The sequence below is a fragment of the Sapajus apella genome, unplaced genomic scaffold, assembly GCF_009761245.1.
Source record: "Sapajus apella isolate SASKATOON/1434 unplaced genomic scaffold, GSC_monkey_1.0 scaffold26, whole genome shotgun sequence".
Classification (NCBI taxonomy): domain Eukaryota; kingdom Metazoa; phylum Chordata; class Mammalia; order Primates; family Cebidae; genus Sapajus; species Sapajus apella.
This window is the reverse complement of record NW_022436966.1, coordinates 10,319,253-10,338,582: the sequence shown is the minus strand read 5'-3', so window position 1 is coordinate 10,338,582 and position 19,330 is coordinate 10,319,253. Positions and strand designations below refer to the sequence as shown.

At 36.5% G+C, this 19,330-nt stretch overlaps 1 protein-coding gene and 1 long non-coding RNA gene across 10 annotated transcripts in view; one reads left to right on the top strand and one right to left on the bottom strand.

Annotated features, from left to right (window-relative positions):
• Nucleotides 1-268: 268 nt before the first annotated feature.
• Nucleotides 269-16,814, top strand: LOC116560551. The gene is made up of 3 exons (XR_004273016.1): nucleotides 269-281; nucleotides 9,372-9,376; nucleotides 15,459-16,814. It is a non-coding gene; the product is annotated as an uncharacterized LOC116560551 (long non-coding RNA).
• Nucleotides 5,577-19,330, bottom strand: part of WDPCP (WD repeat containing planar cell polarity effector) — a 509,410-nt gene continuing 495,656 nt past the window's right edge. For 8 of the 9 annotated variants that reach the window (XM_032291974.1, XM_032291976.1, XM_032291975.1 and 5 more), the window contains one exon: nucleotides 5,577-7,695. In XM_032291974.1, coding sequence (XP_032147865.1) covers nucleotides 7,645-7,695 — 51 coding nt within the window. In that variant the 3' untranslated portion in view covers nucleotides 5,577-7,644. The remainder of the gene's footprint in view (nucleotides 7,696-19,330) is intronic. The other variant, XR_004273015.1, reaches the window with a different exon arrangement.

Sequence of the window (19,330 nt, the reverse complement as noted above, 5' to 3'; positions counted from 1 at the left end):
TACATACATATTTCTAAAAATTGTGATAAATACACATATTATTTACCATCTTACCCATTTTAAGTTTACAGCTTAGTAGGCTATGTGTATTCACACTGCTGTGCAACCAACCTCCAGAACATTTTTTATCTTGCAAAACTGGAACTCTCTACCCATTAAATAGCAACTCACAATTTTCCTCTGCCCTCATTCCCTGGCAACTACCATTCTACTTTTTGTTTTTATGAATTTGACTATGTTGGATACCTCATATAGGTGAATCATACAATATTTGTCTTTTTGTGACTAACTTATTTCACTTAGCATAATATATTCAAGGTTCATGTATGTGTATCGTGTCATAATTTACTTCCTTTTTTAGGCTGAATGTTCTATTGCATGTGTGTACACACATATATACCACATTTTGTTTATGTACTGTCAGTGGACATTTAGGTCCATTTTGCCTTTTGGCTATTGTGAATAACAATACTGTTATTAACATGGGTATACAAATATCTGTTTGAGTTATTGCTTTCAATTCTTTTGGGTATATACTAGAAGTGGAATTGTTGGATCATATGATCATTGTATTTTCAATTTTTTTAGGAATCAACATACGATTTTCTGTAGTAGCTGTGCCATTTTACCTTTCTACCAACATTGTATAAGTGTTCTATGTCCTTGCTAACACTTGTTATTTTCTTTCTTTCTTTTATAATGTAGTAGCCACTCTAAGGCCTGTAAAGTAGTATGTGGCTGTGGTTTTGATTTTCATTTCCACTAATGACTGCATTAGCAACGTTGAGCATTATTTCATGTACTCATTGGTCATTTGTATATCTTCTTAGGAGAAATGTCTGTTCAAGTTCTTCACCCATTTAAAAATATTTTGCCATTTTTTGTTGAGTTTTAGGAGTTATTTATATAGTCTTGATAATAAGCACTTATCAGATGTGGTTTGCAAATGTTTTCTTCCATTTCATAGATTGCTTTTTCAGTCTGCAGATAGTGTCCTTTGGTGCACAAAAGTTTTTGATTTGGAGTCCAATTTATCTGTTTTTACTTTTGTTGCTGGGCTTTGTGTCATATCCAAGAAATCATCACCAAATCAAATGTAATGAAGTGCTCCTTCTGTTTTCTTCTAAGAGTTTTATTTTTTTAAGTCTTATGTTTGGGTCTGTGATCAATTTTGAGTTATTTTTGTATATGGCATAAGGTAAGGGTCCAACTTCATTCTTTTGCATGTGAGTATCCAGTTTTCCCAGAAGCATTTGTTGAAAAGACTGCCCTTTCCCTGACCATTGAATAGTCTTAGCACCCTTGCTAAAAATATTTTGACCATATATGCTAAAGTTTATTTCTTGGCTCTGTATTTATTCCATTGGTCTATATGTCTGTATTTATATACATATTTTTAAAGAATATAATTAGTAAGCTCTTTTCTTTTCTTTTCTTTTTGAGACAGAGTCTTGCTCTGTTGCCCAGGCTGGAGTGCAGTGGTGTGATTTTGGCTCACTGCAACCTCTGCTTCCTGGGTTCAAGCGATTCTCCTGCCTCAGCCTCCCAAGTAGCTGGAACTACAGGTATGCACCACCACGCCTTAGTACATTTTGTATTTTTAGTAGAGATGGGGTTTCACCATGTTGGCCAGGCTGGTCTTGAACTCCTGACCTGAGGTTATCCGCCTGCCTCGGCCTCCCAAAGTGCTGGGATTACAGGCGTCAGCCACCATGCCTGGTCAATTGGTATGTTTTAAAATAAAGTCTTGGGCCAGGTGCAGTGGCTCATGCCTGTAATCCCAGCACTTTGGGAGGCCAACACAGGTGGATCATGAGGTCAGGAGATCGAGACCATCCTGGCTAACATGGTGAAACCCCATCTCTACTAAATACATAAAAAATTAGCTGGGTTTGGTGGCACGCACCTGTAGTCCAGCTACTCGGGAGGGTGAGTCAGGAGAATCGCTTGAACCAGAGAGGCAGAGGTTGCAGTGAACTGAGATCGCACCACTGCACTCCAGCCTGGGCTACAGAGCGAGACTCTGTCTTAATCAATCAATCAATCTTAGTTGTAAATTTGATAGTCTTTACTAATGTAGAGATGGTGAAACTTTACCTCCATTTTCTTAGAGTCTTGACTGGGACCAAGAATTAAACTGATAGAAGATAAACAGGAGAAAAGCATACACATTTATTGAATACAAGTTTTATGTGGCATGGGAGTCTTCATAAAGAAATGCAGAATTGAAAATGCTGTTAGAGTCAATTACTTGAATGGTGAATTGGACAAACAATAGTAAGTTGGGAAAATGTGATAAGCCAAAGGGGATTAGGCTAGGATAGTTAATTGTGTAGATAAGTAGCCAGGAAGATAAAGGTTAGTATAACTAGGTTTGTTTGTACGAATTCCTTTGGCCTCAACTTTTTGTCCTCTGTGGTAAGAATGTTGCATCTTTTATATAGGAATTTCATTTCTTGTCTTAAGAACTAGCATGAATGTCATAGTGATCTTTTTTTCACCTACTGTTTTTCAAGTGCTATATTAACTTAAATAGTTAATATGCCAGAATGGTATAATTTTTTCCATTAGTGAGTCCTGAGATTTTATTTTCCTTTCACAGTATACATAGAAAAATTTCTCTCCTACCCCATTCCCATCAGTCCCATTTCTCCTGCATCCTATAGGCAACCACTTCATAAGCAAATACAAATATATAAATTCTATTGTCTCTCCTTTTTAAAACTTTATCTTATGGTTACTTTCTACTGTCCTAATAAAGGCATATTTTTACTTTTTAGGTTCTATGCTTTAAAGAATGGTATGGCTATATATACAACTTCTAAGTTGTTACCATATGTTGAAGCAAAATATATTATTATTTTTACTAGTAATTTACATTTAACATGCATCACGATCCTAAAAACATCAAACTGTCTTCATAACATCCTCCAAACAAGAGAGAACAGCACTGCTGTTCTACACTGTGGCTCTTGCCCAGTCTAGAGTTGTAAGAAATAATTCTTTAGTTGCTGTGATGCCCTGGGTAGGTTTCATTCTTAAGTAATGTACTTTGTCTATAGTAACTCCCTACAAATATGTGAACAGAAGATCTTGATGACACATGGTGATGTTTGTTTGCCTTTGTTCTCCGAAGTTTTTATGGTTGTTGCTTCTGTTATTACTCCCATCAAGAACTGGAGCTGACCTGATGTCATGATCTACAAAAAAATATATATATATATATATATATATATATATATATATATATTTGAGATGGAGTTTTGCTCTTGTTGCTCAGGCTGGAGTGCAATGGCATGATCTTGGCTCACCACAACCTCTGCATCCTGGGTTCAAGCGATTCTCCTGCCTCAGCCTCCCGAGTAGCTGGGACTACAGGTGCATGCCACCACGCCCAGCTATTTTTTTTTGTATTTTTAGTAGAGACAGGGTTTCACCATGTTGGCCAGGGTGGTCTCGATCTCTCAACCTCGTGATCTGCCCACCTCTGTCTCCCAAAATGCTGGGATTACAGGTGTGAGCCACTGCACACAGCAGAAAAATAATTTTTTTTTTTTTTGAGACAGAGTTTCACTCATGTTACCCAGGCTGGAGTGCAATGGCGCAATCTCGGCTCACCGCAACCTCCGCCTCCTGGGTTCAGGCAATTCTCCTGCCTCAGCCTCCTGAGTAGCTGGGATTACAGGCACGCACCACCATGCCCAGCTAATTTTTTGTATTTCTAGTAGAGACGGGGTTTCACCATGTTGACCAGGATGGTCTCGATCTCTTGACCTCGTGACCCACCCGCCTCGGCCTCCCAAAGTGCTGGGATTACAGGCTTGAGCCACCGCGCCCGGCCAGAAAAATAATTTTTAATTTTTTAGATCTCATGTCACTGTAGACCTGCTTCTTTGAATACCATTTAGTTCTCCATACTCTAGCCATCAGGCATAATGGTTGTGCATTGATGCCTCCACGTTAATGGACAGTAAGGATCACAAGTTGGGCTCAAACACTCTAGCATTTGCTTAAGTAAAGGGGTGTGTTGTGTTCTTGCAACAAATCCCACATATAAATACATATGCATATTGTCCCACAAACATCCCCAAGCAGAAACCAGGGTTAGGTACAGAATAATCTCAAGAAAATTTTGGTTGCTAGGTCTTCGATGAGTCTTTCTTAGGCTGGTATTTTGACACTACGTGCACCATTGTTTCTCAACTGCTGTGTTGTACTGTGTCAGTTGTTTCACCACATTATCACTAAAAACTTGGTCTCCCTAAAAACACTAACTTCTTGGGGCCTGTGCCTCAGTGGGAGCTTTTGGTCTTGACTTTAGCTTTTTGGAGGACAGAGCCCCTTTCCCCTCTGTAGTGTTATTAGTGAATCAACCCTGAAGAGATAAAGTGTTAGGGCCTCAGCCTCCCAAGAGGCTGTCACTGGAGAATGGTTTCACTGACCTCAGCCCTTGGGCATTTCCACAGCACATTCTCCCCCTAACTACTCTACACCTGCCAAATGCCTACCTAGCTCTTGTAATAGGAAGGCTGGGAACTCCACTCAAAAACCATACAAAAAACCAGTTTGTACATTTGGTTACCTCCCTAGCACTCACAGTCACTGTGTTTCTCTTTTCCAACAGCAGTCACTCTCATGCAGTTTAAGTGATCTATTGATGTCTTAGCTAACCTTGCTATTGTTTCAGAACATTTCAGCCATCAAGGTTTTTTAAGAAGAGCATTCTGTAACAGAGCCATGCTGCTTCCTTGTGTCTGCCAATGTGTCCTTAGCCAGCCTCATTCTTCTTCAGCTTTTCCACTTTGGCAACATAGATCCTCATGATGTCCATCTTAGACATTCCTTTGTTCACATTACATGCCTCCCACTTGGAGTTGGCTTTCACATCTGAGGCTGGAGGGCAGCAATGTTGCAATTGATTTGTGTGGGCTGTTTGTAGAAGCTGTACACCAGCAGTTTTCTCATAAATGTACACAGGACCCTTCAGCTGCTTGAGGGCAGTCCAGGCCAGCTCAAAAACTCTACTTGGCACATTGTGGGAGGAGTGGCCAGTCTCCTCTGTCCTTTCTAGGTGAAATTGGTGCTAGAAGTGTCATCAGGTTACCTCATCCATAGGAGTGGGATGTTGATGATGTATCTTCCTCACTGAGTTTTGGGGGACTTTTCATGGAGAATACCTATGTACAGTGTCTAGTACAGGGCCATGCATGTTGTAGCTCTGATCAAACTCGCAGTAGAGAGTGGTATAATTTTAACTCTTCATAAACATTTCAAGATAGTAGGAAGAAAGTATGATACCAAGTTTTGGATACATGGCCTTTTTAAAAAAAATTACAAATTGAAAATCCAAATTTATTAATAATAGCTGCAAATATCTGACTACTTTATTATGTTTTCAAGTTCATATCAGCCTAAACATTAATATTTATGCTATGTTAAAATCCTTTTATTTCTCCTATAAATTACTTTTTATTTTATTATACCTTAAGTAGTGGGGTACATGTGCACAATGTGAAGGTTACATAGGTTATATATGTGCTTACATAGCCTTTTAATGAAGCAAAAACTTTTAGACATTAGCATTCCAAATGAAATTTATTCTAGCAATAAGACACATGTGATAGCTAATATAAATTACTGTGCAAATTACTTCAGATCTGAGAAATCTGGAAAATAGTTGAAAAAGCTCATGGGTTTGTTCCTGAAGGACACTGTGAACCTGTCTGTGCCAGGGCAGATACTACCAAGCTGTTCCTGCCTATATCACTCTTCTTTAGAGCTATGGTAGCTTCATAATCCTTTCAGGTTCTAGCAAAGCAGGAATATCAATTTACTGGAATGTTTAATAAACATTCTCAGATGGACAACATCTGGGAAATAACAGCACTTATAAATCATACATTATCAAAGATCATAATATATACTTCTATCTAAAGTTGGTTTTCTGTATATTTGAGTTAATTTTTCTAGAGATATGTGAAGTGGGGAAAATGGGTACTTTAAGAACTATGATTTGTTTAATTTTCACCTAGATAATCAGCAAACATTATTATTATCATTATATAGAACAACACAGCTGTATCAAAATCTGTATTTTATATTTAATATCTCACAGGAAAGGTATTTTGGGTTAATGACTATTTACCAGAAAATCTGGAGAAAATTTTGCAATCTTGACAAAATCCTATTTTTTAAATACAATTTTTCTCTAAAAATTAGTTAACTTTTGATTATCTGTACGATAAAGAAGAATGGGAATAGTAAAATGAAAATTTTCTGGTAACTCTATATCTCTTTTTAGTTTTTCTTACATGTTATACATTATTAAAATTTTTTCAGAGCAATAACAAAATGAAAAACATGTAATTTGAGTTTCATCTTTTTTGGTCATATCCTCTGGTAGAGGTACAGATAAATGGGAAGTAGAAAAATCTGAAATGTAAAAGCCTCCAATCTTATCAACTTTTAACTCTAAGGTTTAATTATATAATGTAATTGTATAGCAGTTAACAATGTTGATTATTATAGATGTCTATAATTGTGAAATATTGGTTATCTGCTAAAGAATGGGTGTCAGAACTGTGAAGGGTATGAGATTTTATCCTCTTTATTAGCAAACAAGTTACCACACTATAGTTTCATGGGTGCTGGTAGAAGACATGAGACTCCTGAGTCAGAGATCAATGATAGTAGCCAGGGTATTGGCATTTTTTCTTTTCTTTTCTTTTTTAATGGATTCTCTGAGCTGTATTCCTACAGAACAATGTTAAGAGGGCTAGATGTCACCTACACACAGAGTGAGCAGTGTAAAGGAGAGGCATTCTGAGCTTAAAGAACTAAAATCTCATATGCCCGCCCCTTGCTCCAGAGGGAAACAGTATCTGTGTTCCCAGGGGCAGTCAGGGCAAACTACTCATAGCAGTAATTTGAGAGAACCATGGAGAACTATCTTCTAATAATGGGTCTGGACTGAAACATTTGCATAATAAATACTGTATTTATAATGTAAATTAATAATGTAAACAAGAGCAGAAGAAGTTTTTTTTTTTTTTTTTTTGAGACAGGGTCATACTCTGTTGTCCAGGTTAGAGTGCAGTGGTGTGACCATGGCTTACTGTAGCCTTGAACTCCTGGGCTCAAGTAATTCTCCTGCCTCAGCTTCACAAGCATGTACCACCACGCCTGGCTAATTTTTCTAGAGACAGCGTTTCACTATGTTGCATAGGCTAGTCTTGAACTCCTGGGCTCAAGTGATCCTTCAGCCTTCATCTCCTAAAGCACTGAGACTGCAGGAATGAGCCACTATGCTTGCCTCCTACTGCCCCATTTTAAAGTACTTGGGAGAACAAAGTTTAAATATGCTCTTTTTGTAGCACCTAATTAAGGTACAATTTAAGACACTTTCAAAATGTTTTCATTATTGAAAATAAGTAGACTAAAGACTTACGATCATTTTGCTGTTATGTTGTATGTTTTTGAAATAATAAAACTTTATTTTGAAAACACTCCACTTAGAACTCTTAACTAATTCATATGATTCATACTGTCTCCTTGTTAAGAATCCACACAGGGAGATTTTAAGTCTGTATCAAGCCATGAAAAAGTTTAGATATGAAAAAGGCAGGTTTCTTTTGTTCTTATTGTTTACACCAGACCAAAGTGAATCATTCTGAGAGAATCACCATCTCTGATTTCCTGCAAATAAACAAATAAAAATAATTAAAATAATGTTTAGGCAGAGTAAAAAGTAACATTTGTATCTTTACTATTTTTAAGTATTTAAAAATAGTGAAACAAAATAGTTTAAAATGCACTACCCATAGATACATAAGAGAACTGTATACTTATCTGACTTGATCATCCAAATTTTGATATGATATTCATAAAAATTAGTCAAGAAATAATAAGCATTAAAAGGCAAAGAAAGGACAGGATGTTAATTGAAATTTGTAAGCATCTGAAAGCTTCTCCAATGAAAAATTGCAAACTGTATGTCATTTGGATTCTTCAGTGTGATTTTAAAATACTGTGTGTTCTGAAAGGTATTATATGGCATATATTTCTTAATTTCAGTGTTTTAATGAGCATTTGATAGTGGCTTGAGGTAATGGTTTATAAAATAGAGAAGATTGTGGTTTTATAAGACTTTCATAACATTTTATGAAGCTGAAAAGAAGTATTAGCAAGAACTTCATCTATTTCCCATTTGTTATTATTTCTTTCTTTTGCACTCCCCCCATCCGCTCCCATCCCTATCAGTTACAGAAAAACAGAAGATTTTATGGGCTTTTGAAGTTGGATGATGTCTGAAGATAAGACGAAAGATGAGTGATATTATGTGAAAAATAATACAGTGGGGACATTTTTAAAAATTTGAAGATAAACTTCTTAGAGTTGAAATGGAAAAGTGAAAGGTAAAGAGTAGGGATAATAGCATTTAAACTGTCATGTCATAATTGGAGACATTTTTCTTAAAGTATAGGTGAAAATAATTTAAAAAATAAATTTGTTCTGTAAGTTATATCTTAAAAATTATTACTAAGAGAAGCCTTTCAGAAGTCTGCATTTATACTATTTTAAGTACTCACATCTCAAAGGAAACAGGTATGGAGCTAAAAAAATAAGGGCAACACATGTATGTATATATGTGCCTGCAGATCTTGATGTATACAAAATTGAAAAAAAAAAAAAAAAACCTGGAAAAACAGGTAGCAAGAAGAATGTGTAATTTAATAGTGCCTGGGGCTTGAGTGTGTGTGCTGGCAAGTTCCGGGGTTTTAGATAGCTTTGAATTTAAAAAGAAAACTAAGCACTGTCATTTTTAAAACATAAGCTTCAACTCTTGGCTTATAAACTACCATACCAAAGTCTAGTTTGTATACCATGAGAATGGTCATTGAGAAAATGAGTTCGGTTTTGGCCTTGTTCATCAACTGGCAGAGATCTTAGGTAAATTATTTTATTTTCCTAATATCTAGATATACTTGTTGCTAGAAGGCTGATGGCATACCTAAGAAGTATCATGTGGTTCAGCCTTGTTGTTGATGTTATGCAGTGTCTGCTCTCCATGATTTAATCCTCTCTTACTTTAGGAATTATATTTTAAAAAGTTAGAATCATAGAATTAACTTCTCAAGGATCTTCCAGGATTTTAAAAAAACAAAACAAAAAATTTTCCTTTGGAGGATTTCCTTTAGAATTCACTACATTTTAAAAAGACTTAAGGCTGGCTGGGCATGGTGGCTCGCGTCTGTAATTCCAGCACTTTGGGAGGCTGAGGCAGATAGATCACCTGAGGTCGAGAGTTTGAGACCAGCCTGACCAACACGGAGAAACCCCATCTCTACTAAAAATACAAAAAAATTAGCCAGGTGTGGTGGAACTTGCTTGAAATCCCAGCTACTTGGTAGGCTGAGGCAGGACAATCGCTTGAACCCGGGAGGCAGAGGTTGCAGTGAGCTGAGATGGTGGTATTGCACTCCAGCATGGGCAAGAAGACTAAAACTCTGTCTCAAAAAAAAAAAAAAAAGACTTCAGGGCATTTCCAAGGTTTCCATGCTAAATAACCTTAACTTATACTCTGTACTTTAGAGGGATATTTTGAAGATTTGTAAAATAATTTATATTCAATTTTTTAAACATTATTTGAAATAAAACATAATCATTAAATAAAATTTGGAAAACAGGAAAGTATGAAAATTTACCCATAGTCCTACCAGTCACATAAAACGATGGTTAACATGAATTAGTTTCCAGTCTTTTTCTCCACATACATGTTTTATTTATTTTAAACACAGCTCGAATTCTATTGTATATACAATTCTATATCTTTCCTTTTTCTTTCTTTTTTTGGCCTCACAACACTTCATAACTTTTCACTTTCTACATAGTCTGTTTTTAATAGCTGAATTTTATTCCATTAAATACTATAGCTTTATTTAACCATTCCTTTTTTGGTTATATTTGTATTGTTTCCAATTTCTTCTTTTTCATAAATAACCCTATGATTGCTATTCTTAGGCATGATTTTTTTTTCCTGTTTGTAGGATTATTTCCTTGGTATAGAACTGTAGAAATAGAATTATTGGACCAAAAGCTTATGAAATTTTAAGCTTCTGGATAAACACTGTAGAATTGGTGGTTTTGCTTTGTTTGTTTCCTAGTGTGGGAGGAGGTGATTTTGTTTAATAATAGGAAGTTGTGGTTCCAAGGAAGACTGATCTTCATTTTTTAAAAATGTGTTGAAATTGTGCTGAGCCTTGACTCAATGAAGCTACATGTTAATTCTTGTAGTAATTTTACAGCAACAAAAGGGTTTTCCCCAGTCCCTCACTGATTTCTACATATGGTTGAGTGCATTTTCAGAGCCACACCCTTTAGCTGTTACCTAATGTTGGGTGATATCAGGTTACTTTCCTTTAAATGTACACAGACTTTTGTAAGTAAATTCAGTGGACAAGTTAAGCTTTGCTTTGCTATAAACTGGATTTTGATCTGTTGCTCACTTAATACAGATTTTTGAATTTTAATAAGTGATCATCTCACAGTTTTGTTACGTTAGGTTTCGTCTGTGTTACTAATGGTCTCTTGTGAAGTTTCTGATTTGGTTTAATAATAATTACATGCCAGAAGTATAATATTTTAGGGTTGGAAGAAACCTTAAAACTCCCTAATCTGAAATTCTTTTATGTTACAGATTAACATATGAGGTTAATTAACATATGAGCTGAGGCTCATATGGGTTGAGTGTTTTGTCCAAAGTCACTTAGTAGCAGAGTTGGGATTATAATTTAGTTCTTATTTCTCTATGAAGTGTTTTTTTTTTTCCACTAGAGTTTTTTAAATGTACTAACAAAACTAGTTCCACAGGATGCTTTATGATTAACGCCTCTCTCTCTCTATTCCTATTATTTAAGGCTTTTGCTTATAAGCATGCTATAAGCAAGCACTGTATGTGGCAGGAAACACTTTCCTAAGTAAGTTGACCAGCTACGGTATTCAAGTTTCACTACTGAACACTGTGAAATTGAACTCTGCTTCTTGCATATTTGGTATCATACATAGGTTTCCTTTTCATCAACACTGCAGAATTTGGTCCTTGACATTTTTTGTAGAAAATGTAGCCTCAAACTGATTATAGTCTAGCACTTGCCAAAGGTTAGATTGAGGCTTTTGGTTCATATGAGAGACAAGTTGATAGATAAGCTAACTTTTTGACTTCTGTGTTAAGCAAACCATCAGAAAAGAATGTGCTTAGAACTTGTCATTTCACCTTTCCACAGAAATGCCTTTAGTGAATTATGATTTAATATAATTCTTTCAGCTTACAGAGTTATAAGAAACATCTCTGTGACTAGAATCAAAACTCTAAGACGTGTTTCGTTTGTTTTTCAGTTAAAAAAACATTTTTTTTGTAGAGATTGGGTCTTGCTGAGTTGCCCACACTGGCCTAAAACTCCTGGGCTCAAGCAGTTTCCCCACCTCAGCCTCTAGAGGAGCTGAGACTATAGGCATGCACTACTGTACTGAGCTTGCTTTTCTTTCTTTCTTTCTTTTTTTTTTTTTAACAGTGTTTGCTCTGTTGCCCAGGCTGGAGTGCAGAGTGTAGTGGTGTGATCTCAGCTCACTGCAGCCTCTGCCTCCCGGGTTCAAGCAGTTCTCCCTGCCTCAGCCTCCTGAGTAGCTGGAACTACAGGCACATGCCACCACGCCTGGCTAATTTTTTTGCATTTTTAGTAGAGATGGGGTTTCACCATGTTGGCCAGGCTGGTCTTGAATTCTTGACTTCAGGTAATCTGCCTGCCTTGGCCTCCCAAAGTGCTGATATTACAGGAGTGAGCCACCATGCTGGGCCACTTTTTAGTTTTTTTTTTTTTTTTTTTTACACAAATTTGTTGTTGTTGTTGTTGAGACAAGATCTCACTGTGTCATCCAGGCTGGAGTATAGTGGTACAATCAAAGCTCAGTGCAGCCTCGACCTCCCAGACTCAGGTGATACTCCCACCCCAGCCTCCTGAGTAGCTGGGACTACAGGCATGCACCACCACGCCAGGCTAATTTTTGTATTTTTTATAGAGATAGGATTTCACCATTTTGGCCAGGATGGTCTTGAACTCCTGGCCTCAAGTGATCCGCTCGCCTCTACCTCCCAAAGTGCTGGGATTATAGGTATGAGCCATTGTACCTGGCCTGCACAAACATTCTTGAGTGTGAATACAAAGTGCTGAAAAAAGTTTCCATCCAGATAAATGTACTATTTGCATATGTTAAAAAATTAAGTCAATAATAATAATAACCATGTTTAAGAACAGAATGGTTTCCCATTACCTAATTGGACAAAATAATCATATAGTCTTACTAGATTAAACATAACTATTCTCATTTTACAGATGAGGAAACAGTTTTAGAGGCGTATAGCAGTGAGGAGGTAGTGGAACAAAACTCGACTGAGACAGTTGGTCTATAATACTGCATTCTTTCTATTATATCATGATGCCTCTCAAGGTAAACCTATTTCACTTTTTTGCCTTTGCCTTCCCAATTTCAGAGCTAAACTCAGTTTTAACTTGTATATAACAGCCTGATATTCAACATTACTTACTATGCACCTTTTCTTTCTTGAAATAGGGTTGTGCTCTGTCGCCTAGGCTGGAGATCAGTGGCATAGTTACAGCTCATAGCACAATTATAGCTCTAATTCCTAGGCTTGAGGGATCTTGCCTCAGCTTCCCAAGCAGCCGGGACTACAGGCATGCACCACCATGCCTGGATAATTTAAAAAAATTTTTATTTTTGTAAAGACAGGGTCTTGTTATGTTGCTCAACTACTGGGCTCAAGTGCTCTTTTTGCCTTAGCCTCCCAAATCACTAGGATTACAGACATAAATCACCATGCCTGGCCTGCAACTTTTAATTGACTTTTGCTGTATATATAATTTATTTTAGATATGATATATAAAATACTTTTATGAAATGCCCCAAGTCTTTCAGAAAGTAAATAGATCATAAATACTGAGATAAAGTATGTTGATATATTTAAAATATTTTTTAAAAATCATTTTTTAGAGGAAAGAATATGAGAACAATTTATCAACTATTCCATCTCAATCAATACTTGAAGATACTGTCATCCATCAAGTAAATTGATAAACTTATGATAGAAGTATTAGTGAACTCAAAAATTACTACTTTATCATTTTCAGAGGTTACACACTAGTGCTCTAATAATGTAATTGTCAAAATGTAAATACTGTACACACACTCCCTATTCTATGTATGTCACTCCTGTCTTTGGGTGATAGTAAAAATAGGAAATGCAGCAGGTTACTATATGTACCATAATTCCACATTAAAAGAATCAGTTTCTGCCATTTCTAAATATAAGATTTCTGTGGCTGGGCTTGGTGGCTTACGACTGTAATCCCAGCAGTTTGGGAGGTCAAGGTGGGCAGATCACTTCAGGTCAGGAGTTCAAGACCAGCTTGGGCAACACGGTGAAACCCTGTCTCTATTAAAAATACAAAAATTAGCTAGGTGTGGTGGCATGTAATCCCAGCTACTCTGGAGGCTGAGGCAGGAGAATCACTTGAATCTGGGAGGCAGAGGTTGTAGTGAGCTGAGAACACACCTCTGCACTCTTGCCTGGGTGACAGAGTGAGACTTCATCTCAAAAAAAGAAAAATTAATAAATAAATATAAGTTTTTTTCAGACAGTATGACAATGAGTAGTACAAACAAGACAATGTAGATACGTAACTACATGATTTATTACCCTTGACTATGAGCAAAGTCAGTGGGAAGAAATAAGAGGTATGCCACATACCTAGAAACTCAAACATGTAGCCCCAAGATAACCTCTAAATTTACCTATTAAAGCTTAAAGGAGAATTCAGTTCTTTCCTTTAGTTGTTGTCATTAGCACAATTTTTTTCTAGAATGTTTCCAAGAGGTGCCTAGACCACTAGTGGTTTCATTTCTTTCTTTTCTCTTTCCTTTATTTTTTATTTATTTTTTAAAATTGCATTTTAGGTTTTGGGGTGCAGGTGAAGAACATGCAAGATTGTTGCATAGGTACACACATGGCAGTGTGATGTGCTGCCTTCCTCCCCATCACCTATATAAGCATTTCTCCCTGTGCTATCTCTCCCCAACTCCTCACCCCCCGCTGTCCCTCCCCTATTTCCCCCCAACAGACCCCAGTGTGTGATGCTCCCCTCCCTATGTCCATGTGTTCTCATTGTTAAACACCCACTTATGAGTGAGAATATGTGGTGTTTGATTTTCTGTTCTTGTGTCAGTTTGCTGAGAATGATGGTTTCCAGGTTCATCCCTGTCCCTACAAAGGACACAAACTCATCATTTTTGATGGCTGCATAATATTCCATGGCGTATATGTGCCACATTTTCCCTGTCCAGTCTATCATCGATGGGCATTTGTGTTGGTTCCAGGTCTTTGCTATTGTAAACTGTGCTGCAATGAACATTCGTGTGCATGTGTCCTTATAGTAGAATGATTTATAATCCTTTGGATATATACCCAGTAATGGGATTGCTGGGTCAAATGGAATTTCTATGTCTAGGTCCTTGAGGAATCCCCACACTGTCTTCCACAATGGTTGAACTAATTTACACTCCCACCAACAGTGTAAAAGTGTTCCTGTTTCTCCACATCCTCTTCAGCATCTGTTGTCTGCAGATTTTTTAATGATCGCTATTCTAACTGGCGTGAGATGGTATCTCAATATAGTTTTTATTTGCATTTCTCTAATGACCAGTGATGATGAGCATTTTTCATATGTTTGTTGGCCTCATGTATGTCTTCTTTTGTAAGGTGTCTGTTCATATCCTTCGCCCACTTTTGAATGGGCTTGTTTGTTTGTTTCTTATAAATCTGTTTTAGTTCTTTGTAGATTCTGGTTATCAGCCCTTTGTCAGATGGGTAGACTACAAAATTTTTTTCCCATTCTGTTGGTTGTCGATTCATTCTAATGACTGTTTCTTTTGCCGTGCAGAAGCTGTGGAGTTTGATTAGGTCCCATTTGTCTATTTTGGCTTTTGTTGCTAATGCTTTTGGTGTTTTAGTCATGAAGTCCTTGCCTACACCTATGTCCTAAATGGTTTTGCCTAGATTTTCTTCTAGGGTTTTTATGGTGTTATGTTTATGTCTCCTTGATTTTTTTGTTGTGGTAAAAGGTAACATAAAATTTACCACTTTAACTATTTTTTAAGTGTATACTTTAGTGGCATTAGGCACATTCACATGTTATTTAACCATCACTACTCCCCATCTCCAGAACTTTTTAATCATCCCAAACTGAAATTCTGTACTCATTAAGTAACAATTTTCCATTTCTTACTTCTTTAAGGCCCTGATAACCGCTGTTCTACTTTATGTCTCTAAGAATTTGACTATTCCAGGTACTTCATATCAGTGGAGTCATACAATATTTGTTCTTTAGAGCCTCATTCCACTTAGCATAATGTCTGCACAGTTCATCCATGCTGTAGCAGGTATCAGAATTTAATTCCCTTTTTAGGGCAGAATAATATTTCATTACATGTATTACACCTTTTGTGTATCCATTCATCTGTCAATGGCCATTTTGGTTGTTTCCACGTTTTGGCTATTGTGACTAATGTTGCAATGAACATGGGTGTACAAATATCTGTTCATGTCCCTGCTTTCAGTTCTTTTGGGTGGATACCAGAAGTAAAATTGCTGCATCATATAATGGTTTTATGTAATGGTTTTATGTTTAATTTTTTGAGGAACTACCATACTGTTTTCCACAGGGGTCACACATTTTGTAGTCCCACCGGCAATGTACAAATACTCTAGTTTCTCCACATCCTTACCAACACTATTTGCTTTCTGTTTTTTGATAATGGCCATCTTATTGCTTCTCAGCCTTTCAGCTAAATCAAACAATAATAGCATCCTAATGTATGTAAAAGTAGTCTCTCATTGTGGTTTGATCTGCATTTTCCTAACAATTAGTGATGTTGAACATCATTTCATGTACTTACTGTCCATTTGTATATCTTGGAAGTCTTTTGTACATTAAATTTTTTTTCTTATTGGGTTGTAGTTCTTTCTATATTCTGGTTGTCACTTATCATGAAATACAGTTGTCCCTTAGTATTTGTGGGAGTTGGTTCCAGGACCCCCTACAGATACCAAAATCTGCAGATGCTTATGTCCCTGATACAAAATGCCTGGTATTTGCATATAATCTATATACATCCTCACATATACTTTAAATAATCTCCACATTACTTATAATACCTAATACAATGTAATTGTTTTATAAATCATTGTAATGTATTATTTAGGGAATAATTTACAAGAAAAAAAGTCTGTACATGTTTAGTACAGTTCTTTTCCAAATATTTTCAGTCTGTTGGTGGAATCCATAGATGAGGAACCCATGGATACGGAGGGCCAACTGTATTTTCTCCTGTCATGTGGGTTGTCTTTTCACTCTGTTGATAGTATCCTTTGATGGACAAACAATAATTTTAATGAAGTCCAATAATTTTAATGAAGCCAAAACAATAATTTTAATGAATTATCTTTTTTTAAATTGTTTTTATTGCCTGTACTTTTGGTGTCTTACCTGTGAAATCATTGCCAAATCCAATGTTACAACGTTTTCTCCTATGTTTTCTTCCAAGAGAATTAAGGTTTTAGACCTGTATGTAGATCTTTGATACATTTTTAGTTGATTTTTGTATATGGTGTAAGGTAAGTGTTGGAAAAAGCAGCAAAGGAAAAAGGACTTACAGAGTGCTTACATAAATTGGTTATGAGTAACATATAAACAAGGAACAACAAACTGTGGAAGGCTGAGGGAGGTCTCTCTGAGGAGGAAAGCCTCTCCATGCCTCATGTTCCAGTGCAGGGTGACCTAGGCTCTGTTACCATAAACATTGTGCTCAAGGACGTAAAACCCCTTCATTGCACTATGACATAGCCAGACTTGTAGGAAACTTGTAAGGCCTGCATTCCATCAGCTGTACATAGATAATAAGCTAAAGATAACCACATGTTGTTGTTTTGTGAAACTCTCAAACCACCACTGTTATCAATCCTTAGAATGACACACCAGTTCTGGCTCACTGATTCACTCTGCCATCACCCTCCCCACCATCACTATCCCTACCCTGTAGATCAAAGTGATTGTAACCAATAAATAGTGTGGATGATCAGAGCTCGGGGTCTTCACTGTCTCCTCCAAAGTAATGAGTGATGGCGCCCTGGTCCTACTATCTCTCTTAATCTGTCTTGTACTCATTCCTTCGTCACCACTGAACATGGGGTACCCACAAGTGATGTAGGGCTGGTTCCCTATAGTAAGAGGAGTCTAGCTTCATACTTTTGCATATGGACATTCAGTTTTCCCAGCAACATTTGATGAAAAGAATGTCTTCTTCCCCCATTAAATGGTCTTGGTACCCTTGTCAGAAATCATTTATCCACATACACAAAGGTTTATTTAGGTTCTCTATTCTGTTCTATGGTTCTGTATGTCTGTGTTTATGCTAGTATCATATTTTGATTACTGTATTTTGTAGTAAATTTTGAAGTCAGAAAGTGTGAGTTCTTCAACTTTATTGTTTTTTTTCAAGATTGTTTTGGCTTTTCAAGGTCCCTTGATATTAATTTTAAGCATGGGTATTTTTTTTTTGTTTCTGCAAAGATACATTGAGATTTTTATAGGAATTGAGTGGAGAGTTCTGTATGTCTATTCCATCCAGTTGGTCTACAGTATTGTTCAAGTCTTCTGTTGTCCTTAGTGATCTTCTGTCTGGTTGTCCTATCCATTATTGAAAGCAGGTTATTGAAGTCTCCTAATATTACTGTGTTGCTGTCTATTATTTCTTTCTTCAGTTCTGTTAATGTTTGCTTCATATATTTAGGAGTGCTGATGTTTGGTGCATACATATTTATAATCATATCTTGGTGAATTGACTTGTTAATCATTCTATATTATCCTTTCTAGTCTCTTGTGACAATTTTTCATTGAAAGTCTATTTTATCTGATATTATTATAGGTACCCCTGCTCTCTTGTGGTTACTTTTTACATGAAATATTTTTTCCATCCTTTCTATTTCAGCTTATGTGTTGGATCTAAAATGAATCTCCTGTGTGAAGCAGAGTGTTAGATTTTGTTTTTTAAATATCCATTCAGTCAATATGTCTTCTAACTAGTGAGTTGGATTATTCATATTTAAAGTAATTATTGATGTGGAAGGATGTACTATTGCTGTTTTGTCACCTGTTTTCTGTACGTCTTGTGGCTTTTTGGTCCCTCATTTCTTCTCTTACTGCCTTCCCTTTGTATTCCACTGACTTTTTTTTTATAGTGACATACTTTGATTCCCTTTTCATTTTCTTTTGGGTATACTAAATAAATCTTTTTCTTTGTGGCTAACATTGTAATTACATAACAGATTTCAAATTTATGCAATTTATGTTACACTGATAACTAATCTTCATTAGCATGCAGAAATTCCCCTTTACCATTATTTCTTTTGTTATTGTTGTTAAAATTACATTTATATATTGTATACCCATTATAGATTTTTTGTGTAATTTTATAGATTCTATACAAGAATTAAAAGTGGATTTATGCACCAAAATTACAATAACACAGGATTCTAAAGTTGTCCATATGTTTACCTTTAATGGGGAACTTTATACTTTCATATGATTTTGTATAGCTGTCTAGTATCTTTTTGTTTCAATTTGAAGGATTCTCTTTAGCATTTCTTGTAGCAAACATCTAGTGGTGTTGACTATACATGTTTTATCTGGGAATGTCTTAATTTCTTCATATTTGAAGGACAGTTTTGCTAGATACTATTCTTCATTTAATTATTTTTATTTTTTTTAATTGCATTTTAGGTTCTGGGGTACATGTGAAGAACATGCAAGATTGTTGCATAGGTACACACATGGCAGTGTGATTTTCTGCCTTCCTCCCCATCACCTATATCTGGCATTTCTCCCCATGCTATCTCTCCCCAACTCCCCACCCCCGCTGTCCCTCCCTCCCCCACTTTTTGTTTTTTTTGAGACACAGTCTTGAGTACAGTGGTACGATTTCAGCTCACTGCAACCTCTGCCTCCCAGGTTCCAGTGATTCTCCTGCCTCAGCCTCCCAAGTAGCTGGGATTACAGGCATGCGTCACCATGCCTGGCTAATATTTTGTATTTTTAGTAGAGATGGGGTTTCACCATGTTGGCCAGGCTGGTCTTGAACTCCTGACCTCAAGTAATCTGCCTGCTTCAGCCTCCCAAAGTGCTGGGATTACAAGTATGAGCCA